The sequence below is a fragment of the Hemiscyllium ocellatum genome, chromosome 17 (genome assembly GCF_020745735.1).
Source record: "Hemiscyllium ocellatum isolate sHemOce1 chromosome 17, sHemOce1.pat.X.cur, whole genome shotgun sequence".
Lineage (NCBI taxonomy): Eukaryota > Metazoa > Chordata > Chondrichthyes > Orectolobiformes > Hemiscylliidae > Hemiscyllium > Hemiscyllium ocellatum.
The window spans coordinates 68,770,222-68,790,837 of NC_083417.1; the positions used below are offsets into that span (position 1 = coordinate 68,770,222).

The 20,616-nt window shown below is 41.1% G+C and overlaps 1 protein-coding gene across 2 annotated transcripts in view; it reads right to left on the bottom strand.

Moving 5' to 3' along the window:
• Window positions 1-20,616, bottom strand: part of LOC132824028 (L-fucose kinase) — a 363,536-nt gene that overhangs the window by 51,049 nt on the left and 291,871 nt on the right. For both annotated transcript variants that reach the window (XM_060838278.1, XM_060838277.1), the window contains exons 7-8: window positions 13,819-13,916; window positions 10,805-10,885 (exon numbers count right to left, since the gene is read on the bottom strand). In XM_060838278.1, coding sequence (XP_060694261.1) covers window positions 10,805-10,885; window positions 13,819-13,916 — 179 coding nt within the window. The remainder of the gene's footprint in view (window positions 1-10,804; window positions 10,886-13,818; window positions 13,917-20,616) is intronic.

Genomic DNA, 20,616 nt, shown 5'->3' on the forward strand with positions numbered 1-20,616 from the left:
TGCCAACCAGATATCCTAAATTAATCTGGTCCCATTTGCCAGCATTTGGCCTATATACCTCTCAACGTTTCCTATTTAAAAGCTGCAATTGTGCCAGCCTCCACCACTTCCTCTGGCAGCTCATTCCATACACGCACCACATGGAAAAGATGCCTCTTAGGTCCCTTTTACATCATTCTCCTCTCATCTTAAACCTATGCCCTCGCCCTCTAGTTTTGGACTCCCCCACCCCAGGAAAAAGACCTTGGCTATTCACCCTATCAATATTGCAATTGTACCAGCCTCCACCACTTCCTTTGGCAGCTCATTTCATGCATACACCACATTCTGCATGAAAGAGCTGCTCCTTAGATCCCTTTTAAGTTTTTCCCCCTCTCACCACAAAGCTATACCTTCTCGTTTTGGACTCCACTACCCTAGGGAAAAGATCTTGGCAATTCACCCTATCTATGCTCCTCATGATTTTATAAACTTTTGTAAGGTCACCCCTCAGCCTCCAACACTCAAGGGAAAACAGCCCAGCCTTTTCAGCCTCCCCCTGGAGCTCAAATCCTCCAAGCCTGGCAACATCCTTGTAAATCTTTTCTGAACCCTCTCAAGAGTCACAACATCCTTCCTAAAGCAGAGAGACCAGAATTGCATGCAAAATTCCAGAAGTGGCCTAGCCAATAACCTGTACATTGCTGAAACATGACCTCCCAACTCCTATACTCAATACTCCAATAAAGGAAAGCATATCAAATGCCCTCTTTACTATCCTGTCTACGTTTGACTCTTCTTTCAAGGAACTATGAACCTGCATTCTAAGGTCTCTTTGTTCAGTAACACTCCCCAGGACCTTACCTGTAAGTGTATAAGTTCTACCTCGATTTGTTTTTTCTAAAATATAGCATGTCACATTTGTCAAAATTAAATTCCATCTGCCGCTCCTCAGCCCTTTGGACCATCTGATCAAGATCCCATTGTATTCCGAGGTAAATTTGCCTCGAAGCCAATTCTGTATCCAAATGGCTGGTTCTCTCCTGTTAGATCATGTGATCTAACTGTGTAAAGGGTCTACCACACAGAACCTTGTCAAACGCTTTACTGAAGTCCATATAGATCACATTAACAGCTCTGTCCTCATCAATCCTCTTGGTTATGTCTTCAAGAAACCCAATCAAGTTAGTGAGACATGATTTCCCATGCACAAAGTCATGTTGACTATCCTTAATCAGTCTTTGCCTTTCCAAATACACGTAAATCCTGTCCTTCAGGATCAGTTTTAAGGAAAGGCTGGATAGGCTGGGACTCTTCCCTAGGGCATAGGAGATTGAGAGGTGACCATATGGAGGTTTATAAAATCATGAGGGGCACAGATAAGGTGAATAGCCAATGTCTTTTCCCCAGGGTAGGGGAGCCCAAAATTAAAGGGCTTAAGTTGAAGGTGAGAGGAGAAAGAATTAAAAGGGACCTGAGGGGCAATTTTTCCCACAGAGGGTGGCCCATATATTCAATTTAGAAAATCTGGTTGGCATGGATGAGTTGGGCTGATGGGTTTGCTTCTGTGCTGTATCATACTATGACACATGTGTGGCATGCATGTTACTTGCTGCTTATCGGCCCAAGCTTCAATGTTGTACACAACATTAAAACTGGAAGTGGACATTGACTACTTCAATTATCTGAGGATCTGTGAATGGTGTTGAACACTGTAATCATCTGCAAACGTGTACATTTCTGACCTTATGATGAATAGAAGGTTGTTTATGAAGACGTTTGGGCTAGGACCATGAGGAACTCTTGCAGAGATGAGTTGGGGTTCACATGATCCAACAGCCAAAACCATCTTTCTTCATACTAATAATGATTCCAACAGCAGAAAGATTTCTTCTGGTTCCCTGTGACTTCAATTTTGCCAAGGCTCTTTGATGTCATATCTCAATCAAATTCTGTCTTGGTGTTAAGGACAGACACTTTCATCTAAACTCTGACATTCAGTTCTTATGCCCCCTCGTAATAGCTGACTCCATACGTGGGAAAAGGTTCTCATTGTCAACCCTATCTAAACCCCTAATAATCTTGTACACCTCTATCAAGTCACCCCAAACCTTTTTTTCTCCAATGAAAACAGCCCCAAGTGCCTCAGCCTTTCCTCATATGATCTTCCTACAATACCAGGCAACATCCTGGTAAACCTCCTCTGCACCCATTCCAGTGCCTCCACATCCTTCCTATAGTATGGCGACCAAAACTGCACACAATACTCCAGATAAGGCCGCACCAGAGTCTTATACAACTGCAACATGACCTCAGGACTCCGGAACTCAATTCCTCTACCAATAAAAGCCAGTACGCCATATGCCTTCTTCACAACACTATTTACCTGGGTGGCAACTTTCAGAGATCTGTGAACATGGGCACCAAGATCCCTTTGCTCATCCACACGACCAAACATCTGACCATTAGCCCAGTACTCCATCTTCTTGTTACTCTTTCCAAAGTGAATCACTTCACACTTACCTACATTGAACTCCATTTGCCACCTTTCTGCCCAGCTCTGCAGCTCATCTATATACTGCTGTAACCTGCCACATCCTTCCTCACTGTCAACAACTCCACCGACTTTCGTACCATCCGCAAACTTGCTCACCCAACCGTCTAGCCCCTCCTCCAGGTCATTTATAAAAATGACAAACAGCAATGGTCCCAAAACAGATCCTTGCGGAACACCGCTAGTAACTGTACTCCAAGATGAACCTTTACCCTCACCTACTACCCTCTGTCTTCTTCCAGCCAGCCATTTCCTAATCCAAACCTCTAAGGCACCCTCAATGCCACAGCTCCGTATTTTTTGCAGTAGCCTACCATGGGGAACCTTATCAAACGCCTTACTAAAATCCATATACACCACATCTACCGCTTTACCCTCATCCACCTCCTTAGTCACCTTCTCAAGAATTCATTCTGCTGTTGTATTAAGAGTAGACTGATAGGGTGAAATTGTGCACAAGTTTTCACACTGCCAGGTAGGTGCCACTATTATTGTTGTTCTGGGACACAAAACTTCAGTATTATTTCCAGAAAGTTGTCAGGGCCCATAGCCTTTGTAGTATTCTGTAACTACAGTGTTCATTGTGTTTAATGACTTGCATTCGCTGAAGGCTGGTATTAATGATGCTTGGGACCTCAGGAGGAGCCACTCGGAACTGCTGGCTGATGGTGGATGCAAATGTGTCAGCCTTGTCTTGTATCCTGATGTGCTGGGCTCCCCCATCACTGACAGTGGGGATATCCAATCAGGTGCTTTTTGTGCAACACCATTCACTGCTGGATCTGGCTGTGGGATGGTTGTCCCTGCCTGTCTGTCTATGTATCTCTCTGTAAAGTCCAGTGCAGACCTACATATTGTACTGAACCATGATCAGACCCCACTTTGATGACAGCGTTCAATTCGGGGTACTGCACCTGAAGAAAGTTAAACAGGCCACAAAGGGGCTGTTGTGGAGATTCATCAAAATGATACTGAGGTTTGTACGGTTAAAGTCGATAAGTGTGTTGCTGGAAAAGCACAGCAGGTCAGGCAGCATCCAAGGAGCAGGACAGTCGACGTTTTGGGCATAGCCCTTCAATAGGGGGTAATCCTAATGAAGGGCTATGCCCTAAACGTCGACTCCCCTGCTCCTTGGATGCTGCCTGATCTGCTGTGCTTTTCCAGCAACGCACGTTTTGACTCCAACTCTCCAACATTTGCAGTCCTCATTTTCTCTCAGTCTTTATAGGGTTAAAACATGAGGGAAGACTTCATTCCTTTGAGTTTGGAGGGAAGATTGGTGATCAAACAAAGCAAGTTGACTGGGTAGAGAGAAATAAATTATCTCCTTAGGTGGGGAAATACAGAACATGAGGCATTATCATCAAGTTAGAACCAGACCATTCCAGACAGAAGCCAGGAAACGCTTTCCACAGAAATAGTGAGGAGTGACCTAATTTCTGTGTTATTGCTGAGAGTCAATTGGAAAATTCCAGACAGAGATTGATTGACTTTGTTATGAAAGGATGTTAACTAAAATGGAGGTAAGGCGGGTAACTGCAGCTGAGGTAGAGATCTACCATAATTTAAACGAATAGAGGAGAAGGCTCAAGAGGTTCATTGACCTAATCCTGTTCCCTAATGATTCCATTATTTTAAACATATGGATTTAGTCAATCATTCCATATGACAAGTAGCTTCAGTGTGTCTACAGGCTCAGTCATAAATCAAACTCCAGGCTGACTTAGGGGAAATACAATGTTTTCTTAACTTGTTTCCACATTTCAAGTTATTCAACCTGGCTCTTTAACAAGGGCAGACACATAACAGCAACAAGAGTACACACATGCCAGATCAAGACTTGACTTTACATCAACCTCCAGCACTTTCTGTTTTGAACTGTTCGATGGCAGCACACTAAATTGGTTCTTCCAAAACTGAAGCTATCTCCTGTTCATTTCTACATTCAGCCAAGATTCAGTGGAGACTGGAGATAAAGTAGAGAGCAACTTAAATGTACGTCAGCAATTCTTCTGCAATACCTTGTAGCAGGTACAAGCCAGCAGAATCCTCTGGTGGGTACTCAAATGGAATAGCAAAGATACTGAAGAGTTCATGTCCTGGCATCATCAGTACCATCACAAGCTTCTTAATCAGAGCAATCAGGGTCAGCATGGTGGCTCAGTGGTTAGCACTGCTGTGTCACAAAGCCAGGGACCCACGTTCGACTGTCGGGCGACTGTCTGTGGGGAGCTTGCACATTCTCCCCGTGTCTGCGTGGGTTTCCTTCCAGAGTCCAAAGATATCCAGGTCAGGTGAATTGGCCATGCTAAACTGCCCATAGTGTTAGGTGTATTAGTCAGAGGAAAATGGGTCTGGGTGGGTCTTCTTACTCTTTGGAGGGTCAATGTGGACTTGTTGGGCTGAAGGGCCTGTTTCCACACTGTAGGGAATCTAATCTAATCTAAACAAAATGCTACCATTACTATGGTGACGGCAGGTGAAGTAACTCCACAGAGGCCCGTTTCCTGTCACCCAATCACTCTTTATTTATAAGTGGACAGTCCTTGACACTGATCCTATTCCTTCAGAGTCAGCTCTCAGAGTGAACATAATCTTTGACACTCCTGTTTGTATCTGTCAGCCAGGGCTCCCTGACTGACCCAAAGTAAGAGCCACAATCAGGGAAATCATATTCTATGAGGTCCACCTGGCTGACCTCGTTACAATCACTACAGTAGGTCAGTGTTATTTCACTATAAAATTCACTACTGAATCTGAGCACGAGAGAATTGCACGCCACAGTGATGTTTCAGCCTCCTTTTACTGAGGTGGAAATTCTACGCCATTTGTCTCTGATGTAGGTTTCAGCAGATGTTTCTTTCTCAAGTAGGGCTTGAATTCCCTAGATTTGGGCAGTTAACAATTTATAGGATTCTTTCAAAGTATTACTTTGAAGAGAAAGGCATACAACCACAACAAAAACTTACATGTATACCAGACCTTAAATGTGGTAAAACGGCCTACAGCATGTCACAGGAGCATAATCAGATAACAATGTAATACTGAGCCACATAAAAGAGATGCTAGGAAATTTGATCAAAGAAGTTGACTTTGTATGGTGTTTTAAAGGAGAGAGAGGCAGAGATGTTTAAGGAAGAAAATTCCAGATACTCGAACAAGTGAAGACGCAACTGCCAACAAGTGGGGATGAAGGAAATAGGCTGAAAATGTGTTGCTGGTTAAAGCGCAGCAGGTCAGGCAGCATTCAAGGAACAGGAAATTCGACGTTTCGGGCATAAGCCTTCATCAGGAAACATCAGGCTTATGCCCGAAACGTCGAATTTCCTGTTCCTTGGATGCTGCCTGACCTGCTGTGCTTTAACCAGCAACACATTTTCAGCTCTGATCTCCAGCATCTGCAGACCTCACTTTTTCCATGAAGGAAACAGGGCATGCTTAAGAGTCCTGAATTGCAGGGGCACCAAGTTCTCATGAAGATATGGGCTGGGGGACTGTACAGAAACAGGGAGGGGGGGGGGGGGGGGGGGGGGGGAGAGGAGAGGCAAGGAGGAATAGTTTGCTATCCATCAATGCCAGGTTTCCCAAACAAAACTAGTTCCATTTGCCTGCATTTGTCACTTTTTTAATCATGTACCTGTCCAAATGTATTTGAGATGTTGTAATTGTACCCACCTCTATCATATCCTCTGGCAGTTAGTTCCATACATGCATCACCCTCTGTGTGAAAAGGTTGCCCCTTAGGTCTCTTTTAAATCTTTCTCCTCTCACCTTAAACCTATTCTATGTCTTCTAGTATTGGACTCCCTACCCTGGCAAAAAGCCCTTGGCACCTCATCTATGTCTCTCATGATTTCATAAACTTCTGTAAGGACACCCCTGTGCTCCAGGGGAAAAGGTCCCAGCTTATCCAGCTTCTCCTTATAAACCCTCTAGTAATATCCTTGTATATCTTTTCCACATCCTTTCCAGTTTAATAACATTCTTCATTTTAATAGCAGGGCAACCATAACTATATACAGTACTCCAAATGTGGCCTTACCAATTGTCTTGTATAGCCGCAATATCTCTGCTAAGGGCCCCACAATTTCTACTCTTGCTTCCTGGAATACATTTGATCAGGTGCCAAAAATTTATCTACCTTTCTGTGTTTTAAGGCCGTAATCTCAACTTCTGTACTCAAATGCTATGGAGGAAGTGAGGACTGCAGATGTTGGAGATCAGAGTCAAGAGTGTGGTGCTGGAAAAACACAACAGGTCAGGCAGCAACCGAGGAGCAGGAGAATCGACGTTTCGGGCATAAGCCCTTCATCATCAATGCTGTGACCAATGCAGGCAAATGTGCCAAAGGCTTCTTCACTACACAGTCTACGTGTGACACTACTTTCAAGGGAAACTATGTACCTGAGGCCCTATGTCTTTCTGTTCAACAACACTCTGCAGGGTTTTACTGTGTAAATCCTGCCCTAGTTTGTCTTACCAAGATGCAATACCTCACATTTACCTGAATTAATTCTATCTGCCATTCCTCAGTCCACTGGCCCAGTTGATCAAGATTTCATTGTACTCTTAGATAACTTCTGCACTGTTTCATATTGGTGCCATCCACAAACTTACTAATCATGCTTCCTATGTTCCCATTCCAATCATGTAAATAAATCACAAACAACTTTGGACCCAGCACCAACCTCTGCGGAACACTGCTGGTCACAGGCCTCCTGTCTGAACAACAACCCTTTACCACTACCCTCTGTGGCCAAACATCAAGCCAATATTTTATCCAAGTGGCTAGCTCTCCCTAGACCCCATGCAACCTAACCTTACTTAACAGTCTACCATACGGAACCTTGTCAAAGGCCTTGCTGAAATCCATGCAGACAATATTTATTGCTCTGCCATCATCTATCATCTTGGTCACATTTTCAAAAAACTCATTCAAGTTTGTGAGACACAATTTCCCAAAGCCAAAGCCGTGTGCTGACATCCCTCATCAGTCCTTGCTTTGTCAAATGCATGTAAACCTTGTCTCTCAGAATCTTCTCCAACAACCTACCCACCATTGGCATTAGTTTCACCAGTCCCTTATTTCCTGGTTTATCTTTCCTTCTTAAGTAAAGGCACCCTTCAGTCTTCCAGCACCTAACCCATGGTTGTAGATAAAACAAATATCTCTGCTAAGGGCCCCACAATTTCTACTCTTGCTTCCTGGAATACATTTGATCAGGTGCCAAGAATTTATCTACCTTTCTGTGTTTTAAGGCCGTAATCGCATATTCTTCTGTACTGTGGACTCTTTTGAAGATGTCACTATTTATTTCCCCAAGTTCCCAACTTCCATATTCTTCTCCACAGTACATACTGATGCGAAATATTGGTTTAGTTTCTCTCCTATTTCCTGTGGCTCCACACAGACATGACCTCGTTGATCTTTAAGGGACCCTATTCTCTTCCTAGTTACACTATTGCCCTTAATGTCCTTACAGAATCTCTGGTTTCTACATAACCTTATCTGCCAAAGATCTGTTCCCTTTTCATCCTCTTGCTTTCTCTCTTAAGCGTACTCCTACTCACCCTAATACTCTTCTAGGGATTCACTTATTCCCAGCTGCCTATACGTGATAAATGCCTCCTTTTCCTTGACCAAAGCCTCAATATCTCTAGTCACCCAGTGTTCCCTACTCTTACCAGCCTTACCCTTCATTCTAACAGGAACATACGGTCTGTGAACTCTCGTTATATCACTTCTGAAAGTTCTCTTGTCAGTCGTCCCTTTTCCTGCAAGCAGCCTACCTTAATCAACTTTTGAAAGATCCTATCTAATACCATCAAAATTGGCCTTGCTCCACTTGAGACCTTTAACTTTAAACAAAACCTATCCTTTTCCATAACTATTTTAAAACTAAGAGAATTATGATCACTGGTCCCAAAGTGCTCCCCACTAGCACTTCAGTCACTTCCCTGCCTAATTTCCCAAAAGGTCAAGTCTCGCTCCTTCTCTAGTAGGTACATCCACATATTGAGAAAAAAAAAGTTTTGAATATACTTAACACATACCTCCCCATTCAAGCCCTTAAAACTATGTCTATGTTTGCAAAGTTAAAATCCCCTACTATTATAACTTTATTATTCTTCTAGATATCTAAAATCTCCCAATATTATTTGTTCCTCAATTTCCCATTGACTGCTCCGGGGGCCAATAGTACAATCCCATCAAAGTGGTCATCCGTTTTCTATATCTCAGTTCCACCCATACAGGTTCACTGGATGATCCCCAGAAATATCCTCTCTAAGCACTGCCATGACGTTTACCTTAATCAAGATGCCACACCCCTCTTCTCTTGTCTCCCTTTCTATCCTTCCTATAGCATCTCTATCCTGGAACATTGAGCTGCCAGTCCAGTCCATCCTGAGCCATGTTTCTGTAATAGCTACAATATCCCAATCCCATGTTCCCACAATACCGAGTTCATCTGCCTTACTTAAGGCCCCTTGCATTGAAATAAATGCGGTTTAATTTAATCAGTCTTACCTCATTCCCTGCTGTACTCTTGCTATTGCCTTGTCTATTTAACTTGCTCCTTTTATCTTCTCGACTTTCTCTCTTTTCTCACTGCTACTTAGGATCCCACCCGAAGAAGGTAATGAAGTGTTGTTAATGCCCATGGAACTGCATGCTAAGAAACCGTAATCTCTAACTAGGGACATAGACTAGGGGTAGAAGGATATAAAAAAATCATTGTGCAATCAGAATAAGAGCTTCAGAAACACCACCTCAACAGCATGACTATAACTTCTCATTTGATCTTTAGCTCAGTTATGAAATTTTTCAATGCTGAAGTTGTTCTTTTATTTATGCTACTTGTAAAGGGTGAGACAAGTTATTGCAGAAAATTCTCAAGGCAACTTCACATTCGCGACTCACTGCTGCAACACATTATGTAATTTAAGAACTAGTTACCATTAGGCTTTCTTTAGCCTGCAATATTCTGATTCATGAGTTTGTTCAAACATCTGCTGAGTAGTGTGCACTGCAGAAACCTGAATTGCTGCAGTTCCAGTTTCAATTCTCAATGATCAATTAAAAATAATTCTTTGTAACAAGATATCGCATAAATATATTTTCTTTTTGATCTCCAGCATTTACTTTTATTTGAGGGCATAGTTAACCCTGATGTACAGGTCAAATTAGAGTGTTTAAATTCTGTTTAAAGTTGTTGAGTACTAATTCTCCTTTGGGAACAATTCAAAGAAATTTACTTGCCAACCTTACATCTTTGTTAAGTGCCTATTATTTAAGAATGCAAATAATTTAAAAATTTGTGCATTTCCTTTGTGTCCTGTGGCATCTTTGTTCCTGAACATTTATTTTTTGGTGTGCTTGCCTTTAATTTTATGTTTGTGCTTTGGTTCAAAACATGGGAGGCTTCACAGCTGTGCATAGCAGAATCTTTAGGTTGGTGCAAGTGCTTTTACTTTATAAACATATTACAATTAACATCAGAGTCTGTCTTCACTAAAACTTCAAATGATTGACCTCTGTCTCTGTTATTTTCAAATAAATATTTTAAAAGGATTACACACATGGAGTAACCCTGTCCAAACCCACACTGCTACAATCATTCCTCTTAATGTCCTTGTTTTCCCTTGCCTGATTTGTTTGTTTGCTCTTTCTACCCTCTGCTTCTACCGCACCTTAATCTTTGGACTTGCAAGCCAGTAGATGGCCTTTTGAAAACATACCTCTCGTCAATTCTTTGTGTTGAACAAAGTGAGAATTATCAGTGAGGTGTGAAACAGTACATGTTTTCACTCTGGCAGTCAGTTTAAAGTTATATTCATATTTGTATGCTAAATAATGCAGAGGGGCACTTGGAGCGATTATCAAAGAGTTTTTAGGAAACTTCTGAAATTAGGGAGCAAAGTGGCAAGATAGTGGGACTTGGAGAGAAAGTCTCAGCAGAGGGAGACATGAGGGAGAACCTTGTCAGCAATGTGCGCACAGAAATTGTATTTCAATCTGTCAGGGTGATGGATATATATTCAACAAGAACTAACAAAGATATTTAATAAAATATAAAGGAAAAAAACCGTAAAGATAAGGGAATGAGCTGGATAATGGAACTATAGATTGCTCTTCAGAAGAGCGAGTGCAGACCTGATGGACTCCTTATGCACCATGCTATTCTTTCATTCTACAAGATCAAATGAGACAAGGAGATACGATCAGGGAGAAAAGGATGACAAAGAGAATGAGAAATTCTTCCCACATACCAGAGGTACTCTACCATCCGATAATGCACATTCTTTTATCCTGTCTTCCGTCCCTTTATAGATGATGTCACAGACGTAACCCTGGAAAACAGAAGAAGTAAAATCTATTCATACACAACCCCATCCCAATCCCAATCCCAGTCATCCACATGTGGGAGCCACTCTTGTGCTGACACCACCTTACTTCAAAGATGAGGACACCAGCTCATCCTGCTTACAAATCTGGGCATGGGAAAGTGACTTGATGATGCTGAGGAAGGGATAAGGCAGCAATGCTGTGGGTCAACTCCTGGTACGACTTTCCAGACCTTGAACCTCAGGCCCTAGCAACGGCCTCAACTTAATCCCCACTTAAACGAAGTGAGCTCACATAATGCTGAGCTCTTCCTTTATACCCTCTCCATACTCCCAATCTTTATGTTAGAAGTCTTGCTGCACACAGTGGAATCCTTCACATGCTTACAGAACTCCGTTCCAGCTGGAACTCTTCTTTCTGCATCTTACCCTCTTTATAACTTTTCTTTTTGAACTGCTGCTGTGACCTCAGGCACATCAATTTTCCTGCTCTCCCTCTGAATTTGCAGCCCAATGTTTCCTTAGGTTTGACCCCAACCTTGTGCCCATTGTCAAGGAATATAGGGGTGCAGATGCGTGAAACAAACACAGCCGAGCACAGATTGATCACTAACTCCGCTACACTCCCACCGACCTCCCTTGAACCATGACCTTACCATTGAGGGTTGAGCCAGACTGTCACTTACTTCATCTGGGGATAATTTTCCGACTGCATCTATAGCCCATGAAAACCACACAATTCACGTTTAACTTCTTCCCAAGATCCACAAATAACACACTTCCTATTACAGTTCATCCATTACTCTTCTGATATCCTCTACCATTTTAACCAACACAAGTTTCTTAACTTGTCTCCTTTTCCCCACAGACATCCAATTTCCTCACACTTCTTTCCTTTACCAGGGCACTATGAGGGTTCTCCATTTTTTCATTCAGTGGAAGTCCAAACAGCTTTCAGCCACCACCCTCATCTGCCTGGCTAAACTTATTCTAACAGTGAACACATCTCCTTTAATTCACATCCAATAAAATAGGCGGCATACAGACTTAGTGGTTAGCTTTGTTGCCTCACAGTGCTAAAGACCCGAGTTGGATGACTGTATGTGTGACGTTTGCATATTCTCCCCATGTCTGCGTGGGTGGCCTCCAGGTGCTCTGATTTCTTCCCACGGTCCAAAGGTGTGCAGGTTGGGTGTATTGGTCATGTTAAATTTCCCATATTGTCCTGAGATGTGCAGGCTAGATGGACTAGCCACAGGAAATGATGGGTTATGGAGGTACAGAGGGCTGGGTGAGATAGTCTTGAGAGAATCAGTGTGAACTCAATGGGCTGAAAAGTCTACTTCTGCATTGTAGGGATTCTATGGTTCTTTTATGATTCTATGAATAAAAGATGCTGCAATGGAAACCCATGTGGGTCATGTCCATGATTCACTTTCATATGAAATTTCCTTCGATTCAGCTCATCTCAGTTTCTATTTTTGTAAATGATGTTGACTTGGGATTCAAAACAATTTCTACACTATTAAGCATTAATAAAGTTATAGGGACCATGGTGGGGCACTGTACCAAAACAAACCAAATCAGAGTCAGTGGAAACTTACTAAAATCAAATGAAATATCATTGTCCAGGGTGTTGAATCACCTGTAGTGCCAACTAGTGTCTAAAGACAACAGTGAACACCATATGCTCCCTCTTGATACACACTACAGAGGAGGGGCAGACAGTTCGACACTAGGGTACCCTCCACAGCCTACTGCCTGGTGCATCTTCCCAGAAGCAGGTCTGTGAGGAGGCATTCCACTCAGTAGAATTCCTACATTTGTAAAGAAAACACCAAACTGGGAGCTGCAGCTAATGTAAAGGAAAACTGCAATAAAATCAGACTTCAATCAACCTGTAGAATTGGCAGTCAGTTGGTTAGTTAATGTCAATTCATTTATATCTGGATGTGGTGCTTTTTGGCAGGAAGAATAAGCAAGCCATACTCTGCTTGGTTAATGCAAGTTGAAATAGGGTAGAGGAGCAAAGGGATAGAATCATTGAATCATACAGCACAGTAACAAACTTTTCAGTTCAATCAATCCATTCCAAACATTTCCCAACTGTCTGCTCTTGGCCCATATCCCTCCAAAACTTTCCTACATATGTACTTGTCCAAATGTCTTTTAAACATTGTAATTGTACCTACATCCATTAGTTCCTCAGGAAAATCATTCCACACATGAACCACACTCCATGTAAAAAAAAATTGCCCCTCACGTCTTTTTTTGCAAATTCTCTCCCCTCACCTTAAAAATGTGCCCCCTAGTCTTGAAATTCCCCACCCCAGAACAACAATGCAGTTTAATAAGGTAATTAAAAAAACAAACAAAGTATGAGGAATGGAAGCAACAAGCAGAGAACTAATGCTAAACTTTTATTGAAGCTTGGTTAGACCTGGAGCAGAATGAATAGTTCTGGAAATAGCAAAGATCTATTCATAAACATGTTGGAAAAATTCAGAAGTTGGAAGAACAGAAAAGTTTGCCAATAGTGTAAGTTGAAGAGGGATGGAAGATCACTCATGTAGACCATAAATGCTGATGGAGTAACTCCTCAGAGGCCTGTATCCATTACAAAGTCACCCTTTGTTTACATGTAAATAGTCCCTGACTATAGAACTGTTTATTCAGAGTCAATTACCAGAGTATCAGCCTCTCTTGACACTTCCCCTTTTATAAATCAAGCAGGGATCCCTAACTGGAACTGTTAATCAGGAAACCCATAATATGAGGTCCAGCTGACTGACTGCAGTACAATCACTACAGCTGGCAAAAAACAGTTGGGCCGAGTGTCTGTTCTTGTGCTGTATGACTCAACGTTTTCTTGGAATTGAGAGACAGAGAAAGTGGGCTCTAAAATGATGCTTGGAGTACTGTGCACAAAGGATTCTTACCTCTTGGTCAATAAGGTAGACGCCATGATTCCTGGCATAACTGACTGTGCCAGGGACAGACACCACTTTGACACCACTAAATCCTTCCCAGCAAATATCTACAAAAAGAAACCAGAACATTTATAGACCATTAAAATAACACATTACTAGTCCAACAATCTAGAATGCAATGCGATGAAGTCTCTATCTTGAACATTTATGACACAGCAGCCATCGAAGCAGAGGCAGCAAGCTAAATGATCTGGTAGGGTTCAGGCCTTTATACCTGTCACGATTAAGTTATGATTTGGAGTTATGATTATGTTAGGTGATATTGAAGAGGGAACTGCTGGTTTTGGTATCCTAGAGGAATGATATAGACTGCTCGGGGAGGGAGGAAATTGTGTTTTGTTGTGCAACCAGATAATGAAGCAGAAACCAGATGTTAAGCTGATACTTCATACTATATTTAGAGAATGCAAAATATATAGATATATATCTATTTCCTCCCTAAAAATAAATACCCAGTATTCTCTTTATACTATTTTAAAAACATACAAGCTAATAACCAAATTAATTTACAAACTAAAGGATTCTCTTTTAGAAGCTGCTGGGGTTGTAAAAAAGCTGTTATATCTTCCTTTGCTACAGCTGAAAACTGGGGTTCTCTCTCTCTCTCTCAAAATTGTCTTTTGAAGTTGTGTCCTCCTGGATTAGAATACTACATGTGAGACAGTTAGTGGCATTGTAGCAAAAAAGAATTCAACTGAAACGTACAAAGTGAAATAAAAATTTGGTCCATGAGAGATGATGTATCCCACCCCAAAGTGCCCACTGTTTGTGGAAGACCACAATTGTATCAGTGAGCACTCTGCGCACCCTCTCTCAGGGCACTTGGGAATAGACATAATCACAAAAGACAGGCAGACGTCAGAGTTGGGTTTAATGGCCAAAATTTATACAATTGCAGAGTCCTTTATGAACCAAGCAGAACCCTGTCACCTCACCAGAAGACAAAATACTGCTGTGGTTGGGATTTGAACCTGTGTCCTTCCAACATTAAAAACAACAAATCCTGGAGATCACAGCAGGTCAGGCAGCATCCATGGAAACAGAGCAAGTTAATGTTTCGAATCTAGATGACTGTTTATCAGAGTTGATGCGAAGTGTGGAGGGAGCAACGACTTTCCTGTTATGCTATCACCTTCCAAGTGTCTCTTCATATATATTGTTAATCAACCTGTTTGGACATGTCAAGACACACATTCATAACTTTCACATTTTCATCACACCTTGAGGTGGGATTTAAAATTAAACCTTCTGGCCCGTAGATAATGATACTACCACTGTGTAAAAAGAACCCCAAGTGGCTGTTTATACTTCTTTTTGCAGAGGTTTACCTTCAAATTCTTTTGAGAGAACAATTAAATCAATTGACAGCTCCTTAACAGAGCACTGTAGAGAAAAAACCTTTAAAAGAAACTTACAATATGATAGCAAATCGGTTCTATTTACACTCTCTTTACACTTAAAGAGCCAATAAAAACAATTGATTAAATGAATTCACTAAATAAAGGATTGGCAGCCTATAAAAGGGGCAAAACAAGCAGCCAGTGTAGGGGTGAAGATCACAATACTGGGATTAAGAGTTCACTCCTTTGTGTAATGATACTGTGGCTTTAAGGGATGTGTTTTACCCTGGTTTCTTTTAGAGGGAGATTGTGGGCTAGATAATGAACAATCTGTGAGAAGACTTGTGGAGCCTTAAGTATTTTATTTTAAATTTGGAACAACAGACACAGCTGTGGGTGTGATCAAGCTCCTTCCAACAGAAACAGAGATTTTAGGTCCCAAAAGAGAAAATGCTGGAAAATCTCAGCAGGTCTGGCAGCATCTGTAAGGAGAGAAAAGAGCTAACGTTTCAAGACTTGAAACATCAGCTCTTTTCTCTCCTTACAGATGCTGCCAGAACTGTTGAGATTTTCCAGCATTTTCTTTTTTGGTTTCAGATTCCAGCACACGCAGTAATTTGCTTTTATTCAGGGATTTTAGGTGTAACGTGCAGCAGAAGCTGCTGGGGTTGTGCAAAAGCTGCTATATCTTTTTTTTGCTCCAACTGAAAACTGGAGTTCTGTCTCTCTCAGAATTGTCTTCTGATGTTCTTTCCTCCTGGATTGGAATCCTATATGTAAGTCAACCTATTTTCTGTATCTGCCTTTTGCCAAGGGTTTGTTAATGGGATGTTACAATATTGGAACAATTAATTAGTAATAGTTACTGTATTATTCTGTTAAGTTTTCCAATAGAATTAAGTTATTCCATATTCCTCTTTCTTTTCTTGTATTTTAACTATAGTGTTTGAATAAGTTGTGTTTGTTTAATGTTGAGTAGTTTGACCAATCAAATTGCATCTGAAACACAGCATCTCACATTTACATTTAAAATAAGAAAAAGTTAGGGTCCAGGCTACCTCCTTAAAATATTATGAGGGGGCGCTGGTCTGATCCATAACAATTGATTTTAGCATGTAAGTCACACTGATAATTCAGTGTGGAACAAAAAGTGTGCTGACACTAAGAGGTGCTATGTTCTGAAGGAGACATTGAATCCGGTAAGTGCTGTACAACTATAAAATAACATCTGAAGAATTCTAAATTAATCCTAATTGACTATATGAAAACCAATTTCAGAATATCAGTTAAACTCATAATGAGCTGAATTTATACTTGCGAACATGAACCCTCCTTTTGCAACCGAAAGAAATTTTTTTTAGATTAGATTACTTACAGTGTGGAAACAGGCCCTTCGGCCCAACAAGTCCACACCAACACGCCGAAACGCAACCCACCCATTCCCCTATATTTACCCCTTTTACCTAACACTACGGGCAACTTAGCATGGCCAATTCACCTAACCTGCACATCTTTGGACTGTGGGAGGAAACCGGAGCACCCGGAGGAAACCCACGCAGACACGGGGAGAATGTGCAAACTCCACACAGTCAATCGCCTGAGTCGGGAATTGAACCTGAGTCTCTAGCGCTGTGAGGCAGCAGTGCTAAATACTGTGCCGCCCACACAAATATGTCTAAGACTCGTGGCTCTCTCAGTTATATGGCAGCTTGGTAAGACTGTGGTTCTTGTGTTTTGTCCTGAAGAGTGAAAGACAAAAACCTTTGACAACATAACTCCCTTTTCAGCATTATTCAAGTCCTGAACTGCCAAGCAACTGTAACATTGAATGTGCCTCATAGAAATGAAGTGGCAATTGTGACTAGCATTACCATATTCAAAGTCCTGGTTCATAGGAAACTTAGCCTATTTCATTACTGAGCAGGTTTGTTACTTCTCCAGCTGAGAATAACTATTCAAATTCATCTTCCTGTCCTTGTTACATTGAGAACAACCTTGAGATTCCAGGCGCAAAGCTAGCACAGATTTCAGGCCATTATAAGTGTGTAGTTGAGGTGAATTGACAGAAAAGAATCTGTCAGGATATGATCTAATCAAGCAAGCAATTATTTAATAAGGAATTTACTATTTAATGATCGGTCAAGTACTATAATTACTCTGATTTCTGTATGGTGTTATTAAGAATTAATATCACCATTCATTAGATCATGGTCAGATTTATTACATATTGTACAAGTGAGTAAAGGAAGTGATGGTGTCAACAGCAGGAGGATATTGATCACATGGGTGTCAATGAAGCAGCACCCCGTCTTCTGGTATTACAGTGTTATCACTTGGCTCTTAATTAGCCAAAATTATTTTTGTTTTGCTGATTTCATTAACTCCATAAACAATTTTCACAAGTGTTTACTCTCTTGGACAGTGAATGCAAATTTAACCTTAGGTTTGATCAATGTATCTCTTGATATGTTTGCAAGCAATGCATCACCCTAATGATGTTGCCATTTGTAAGATGAATACTGAAGCCCCTCATCTAACTCAGAGACAAATCACCCAGTTAAAAATGCTTGCTGACTTATCAGAAAGTGATAAACAGGCTGACATGAATTCTGCTTCTAACAGGAAGCCAGTCAACCATCTCTTGGGGGAGCCATGACAGACTACATTGGTTCTTTAGAGACAGCCAGACTATCACTCAGCACCTTTCATTCGATGGAACTCATCAATCTTGATAAAGGGAAAACAGAGCTGATTAAGCAGTGTTGTTTCTCCTGAGGATCAGATACCAAATGGACATCATCAGCATCCTGATACAGCTTACTGCACTGCATGTGATCGGGGCTTTGAATTCAGTCACAAGAAACCTTCAAGCTGATGGAGATTAAAGAGCAACATTTGATTAGAAGGGCACCTTTATCAAATTGCTGCCTGCCATGGTAAAGCTGATAATGTACACAACTTAAAATGCTTTGTGTCAGGTGCCTGGGTGAGAAGACTTACTAAAAGAAAAAGAAAGACAGTGGTTATTGTGAAACAAACAGAGTATGAATGCTAGGGGAACATGGCTTCATGCACACTGAACTTAAGTGTGGTACTCAGAGAATGAGGCATTATGGTAATGCTGTCTTTTGAATGAGATGTTAAACCAAGACCCAGTCTGCTTTTCCAGCTAGAAGTGAAAGGTCCCATGGTACTGTTTTAAAGTAGAGCACGGGAGATCTCCCCATAGACCTGGGGAACATTTATCTCTTAATCAACAGCACTAAAACAGAGTTATCTGGTCATTACTACTTTTCTTGGAAGCATTTTATGGTCTCAATTGCCTTCATTATAACAGGTATTATGCTTGAAAACTATAGAACATAGAACATTACAGTGCAGTACAGGTCCTTCGGCCCTTAATGTTGCTCCGACCTGTGAAACCAATCTGAAGCCCATCTAATCTACAGTATTCCATTCTTGTTCATAAGCCTATCCACTGACCATTTAAATGGCCTTAAAGATGGCATGTCTACTACTGTTGCAGGCAGTGCATTCCATGCCCGTACTACTCTCTGAGTAAAGAAACTACCTCTGAAATCTGTCCTATATCTATCAGCCCTAATTTAAGGCTATGTCCCCCATCACCATCCAAGGAAAAAGGCTCTCATTGTCCACCCTACCTAACCCTCTGATTATCTTATAGGCCTCAATTAAGTCACCTCTCAACCTTCTTCTCTCTCATGAAAACAGCCTCAAGTACCTCAGCCTTTCCTCGTAAGACCTTCTATGTAATTAGCTGTCAAGCTCTTTGGAGTGTCCTGCAGCAAGACTGCTTTTTCCCTTTTCTTCTTTTGAAGGGAGTTTCTGACTGTAAGAATCCCTTATTAAACTCAAACCTTGACATTTTTGAATATTCCTGAGAAATTTAGGCAACTATGATGTCAGGCACCTGTATTTTTTTAAATTGAGAAATCCGGAAGAAGGTTCAAGGATTATAATACAGTACAATACAATAAAATGAACAGTAGAGGTAACAAGTTGAATTACAAAGTGGTGGTGATATGATACTTAATCTGGATTTGACATTAATGGAAGGAGGAGAGTCCAGAAGAAAGAGCAACGATATAAAAAGTGTGGAAGCTGAGGGTGAGGACTTGTATAGTTCTGAGGTCTTGCAAAATAAAAACTCAGAACATGAGACTATGTAATTTGACCTGCATACAGTGAGAATTCAGAGGGGTGGGGTCTGTGTAAATTTGCAGTTTTCAAACAGGCAACTACATTTTTATTGATTCATAACCATACAGCTGTACAGCACGGAAACTGTGCTCATCCATATCATCCAGATATCCTACATTAATTTAGTTCCACTTGCCAACATTTGACCTATATCCATGTAAATCCTTCTTATCCATATACCCATTCAGGTGCCTTTTAAATATCCTAATTGCACCAGCCTCCGCTGCTTCGTCTGGCAGCTCAATCCATACTCACATCGCCTTCTGTGTGAAAGAGCTGCCCTTTTAAATCTTTCCCCATTCACCTTAAACCTATGCCCTCTAGATTTGGACTCTGAGGAAAACAACTTGGCTACTCACCCTATCCATGCCCCTCATGATTTTATAAACTTCTCTAAGCCTCTGACATTCTAGGGAAAATAGCTCCAGCCTATTCAGCCTCTCCCTAGAGCTTAAACCCTCCAACCTCGGCAAATCTTTGTAAATCTTTTCTGAACCCTTTCAAGTTTCACAACATCCTTCCTAGAGCAGGAAAACCAGAATTGAATGCAGTATTCCAAAGGGAGAGCCCAGTTATGGGGCAGAAATTGAATATAATTGAGCTATTTTATTAATTAATCTCATGAAGGGAATTAATAATCGCAGGTAAATACATTCCAAGACATGCCTCCATCAAACTTCCCATCTCTATATTAAACTAATATTACACAGACATTATTCAGTATGGCCAATTTAATTCACAAAAGCCTCTCTGAGACCTCAGGAAAAGAACCATTGCATTCTATATAAGTTTAGACTGTATTTCAAATCTAGATAAAATGTATTTACATACTTAATTAGAATTTCCCAGTATTTTAAAAATGAAGTTAGCAAAACCTTATAAGTTTATTACAGAATTTTACCCTACTGAAAAATCTCTAAACTTCCAGTTTCACATTATCATAGTGTCCATCCCCTTTCCTAAAATCACAACCACAAAGGTTTCATCAAAATCCAGACTGAAAGATCTGTTTAACTCCCGAGAGAAGCAAAGCAAGGTTTTGTGGAGCAAAGAGTCTTGCACTGCTTTAATTTCAAATCACCCTGGATTGTAATCCCAGTGCAGTGTCAAACTGGTTGTATGAAATGGTCGTGACTATTTCTCTGCCTTAGTAACCAGCCTCACAACTAGTAGGAAGTTACCTTCA